The sequence below is a fragment of the Pseudoliparis swirei genome, chromosome 4 (genome assembly GCF_029220125.1).
Source record: "Pseudoliparis swirei isolate HS2019 ecotype Mariana Trench chromosome 4, NWPU_hadal_v1, whole genome shotgun sequence".
Lineage (NCBI taxonomy): Eukaryota > Metazoa > Chordata > Actinopteri > Perciformes > Liparidae > Pseudoliparis > Pseudoliparis swirei.
The window spans coordinates 34,802,164-34,804,582 of record NC_079391.1 but is presented as its reverse complement, the minus strand read 5'-3'; the positions used below and the strand labels follow the sequence as shown (position 1 = coordinate 34,804,582).

General features: G+C 58.1%; 1 protein-coding gene across 1 annotated transcript; it reads left to right on the top strand.

Annotated features, from left to right (window-relative positions):
* Nucleotides 1–579: 579 nt before the first annotated feature.
* On the top strand, nt 580–1,718 carry LOC130193260 (FH1/FH2 domain-containing protein 1-like). Its single transcript, XM_056413709.1, has 4 exons — nt 580–781; nt 978–1,097; nt 1,282–1,443; nt 1,524–1,718. Exons 1-4 carry the CDS (start codon nt 611–613, stop codon nt 1,716–1,718), a joined length of 648 nt encoding a protein of 215 aa, XP_056269684.1. The 5' UTR covers nt 580–610.
* The last annotated feature ends 701 nt before the right edge of the window (nt 1,719–2,419 follow it).

The window sequence follows — 2,419 nt, the reverse complement described above, 5'->3', positions numbered from 1 at the left end:
GGGGATGAGGTGAGAGCACTTCCTGTCGGGGGATCGAGGTAGAGAGCACTTCCTGTCGGGGGCTAGAGGTAGAGAGCACTTCCTGTCGGGGGGCTAGAGGTAGAGAGCACTTCCTGTCGGGGCTAGGGGTAGAGAGCACTTCCTGTCGGGGGCTAGAGGTAGAGAGCACTTCCTGTCGGAGGCTAGAGGTAGAGAGCACTTCCTGTCGGGGGCTAGAGGTAGAGAGCACTTCCTGTCGGGGGATCGAGGTAGAGAGCACTTCCTGTCGGGGGCTAGAGGTAGAGAGCACTTCCTGTCGGGGGGTAGAGAGCACTTCCTGTCGGAGGCTAGGGGTAGAGAGCACTTCCTGTCGGGGGATCGAGGTAGAGAGCACTTCCTGTCGGAGGCTAGAGGTAGAGAGCACTTCCTGTCGGGGGCTAGAGGTAGAGAGCACTTCCTGTCGGAGGCTAGAGGTAGAGAGCACTTCCTGTCGGGGGCTAGGGGTAGAGAGCACTTCCTGACGATGAAGGAAGTGGAGGGTCACAGGAAGTCCCAATGTGTATCAAAGTAGACCACCAGTAAGACCTGGACCAGACTGACCCCCCTCTGCCCCGAGCAGAAGATCCTGACCATGACCCCCACAGAGGAGGAGAAGCAGCGGATCCAGGACGCCCAGCTGGCCGACCCCGACCTCCCCCTGGGGTCGGCTGAGCACTTCCTGCTCAGCCTGGCCTCCATCAGCGCCCTGACCCCCCGGCTGCAGCTCTGGGCCTTCAAGCTCAACTACGAGGCTCTGGAGAAGGTGAGGCCTGCAGGACCTGGACCAGGAGGACCTGGACCGGCCTGAGAGCTCCATGCGTACAGCTACAGGACACGCATTTAATATGAGTTAGAGTTCCCGTGAACATGTCTGCCCCTGAACGCCACACGGTGTGGAGCTGAGCGGAGGAGGGCCGGTGGCGTTTCCTCGTGGAGACTGATCCTGGGTCTGTTCCCAGGAGATCGCCGAGCCGCTGTTCGACCTGAAGCTGGGCATGGAGCAGCTCTCCTCCAATCAGAGCTTCAGGAGGATCCTCGCCACGCTGCTCGCCATCGGGAACTTCCTCAACGGCTCCCAGGTGAGGGCCGGCCGGAGGTACTGGGAGAGATGACAGATGGAGATAAACGTGTGTGTGTGTGTGTGTGTGTGTGTGTGTGTGTGTGTGTGTGTGTGTGTGTGTGTGTGTGTGTGTGTGTGTGTGTGTGTGTGTGTGTGTGTGTGTGTGTGTGTGTGTGTGTGTGTGTGTGTGTGTGTGTGTGTAGGCCAAAGGCTTCGAGCTGTCCTACCTGGAGAAGGTGGTGCAGGTGAAGGACACGGTGCACCGTCAGACTCTGCTGCACCACACCTGCTGCCTGCTGCTGGAGAATTACCCAGAATGCTCTGACGTCTACTCGGAGGTCCCCGCCATCACGCGCTCCTCCAAAGTACAGTTTACACTGGTGACCTTTGACCTTTGCGTGGTGGCTGTGGCCGTGGTGACCTGTGAGGGCGGTGCTCTCCTCAGGTGGACTTTGAGCTGCTGTCGGAGAACCTGGTGCAGCTGGAGAGACGCTGCAAAGCATCATGGGAAAGCCTGAAGCTGGTGACCAAGCACGAGATGAAGGTGGTGCTGAGGAACAAGCTGACGGAGTTCCTGAAGGACTGCACCCAGAGGATCATCATCCTGAAGGTGGTGCACAGGAGGACAGGTGACCCATGAGACCCTGAGACCGTAGAGACCCCATGAGAGACCCTGAGAGACAGACCCTAGAGACCCTGTAAAGACAGACCCCATAGAGACCCTGTAGAGACAGACCCCGTAGAGACCCTGTAGAGACAGACCCCATAGAGACCCTGTAGAGACAGACCCCGTAGAGACCCTGTAGAGACAGACCCCGTAGAGACCCTGTAGAGACAGACCCCGTAGAGACCCTGTAGAGACAGACCCCATAGACCCTGTAGAGACAGACCCATAGAGACCCTGTAGAGACAGACCCCAAGAGACCCTGTAGAGACAGACCGTGAGACCCAGAGACAGACCCCGTAGAGACCCTGTAGAGACAGACCCCGTAGAGACCCTGTAGAGACAGACCCCGTAGAGACCCTGTAAAGACAGACCCCGTAGAGACCCTGTAGAGACAGACCCCATAGAGACCCTGTAGAGACAGACCCCATAGAGATCCTGTAGAGACAGACCCCATAGAGACCCTGTAAAGACCCTGTAGAGACAGACCCCATAGAGACCCTGTAGAGACAGACCCCGTAGAGACAGACCCCGTAGAGACCCTGTAAAGACAGACCCCGTAGAGACCCTGTAAAGACAGACCCCGTAGAGACCCTGTAGAGACAGACCCCATAGAGATCCTGAGAGACAGACCCGTAGAGACCCTGTAAGACAGACGACCGAGAGACCCCTGTAGA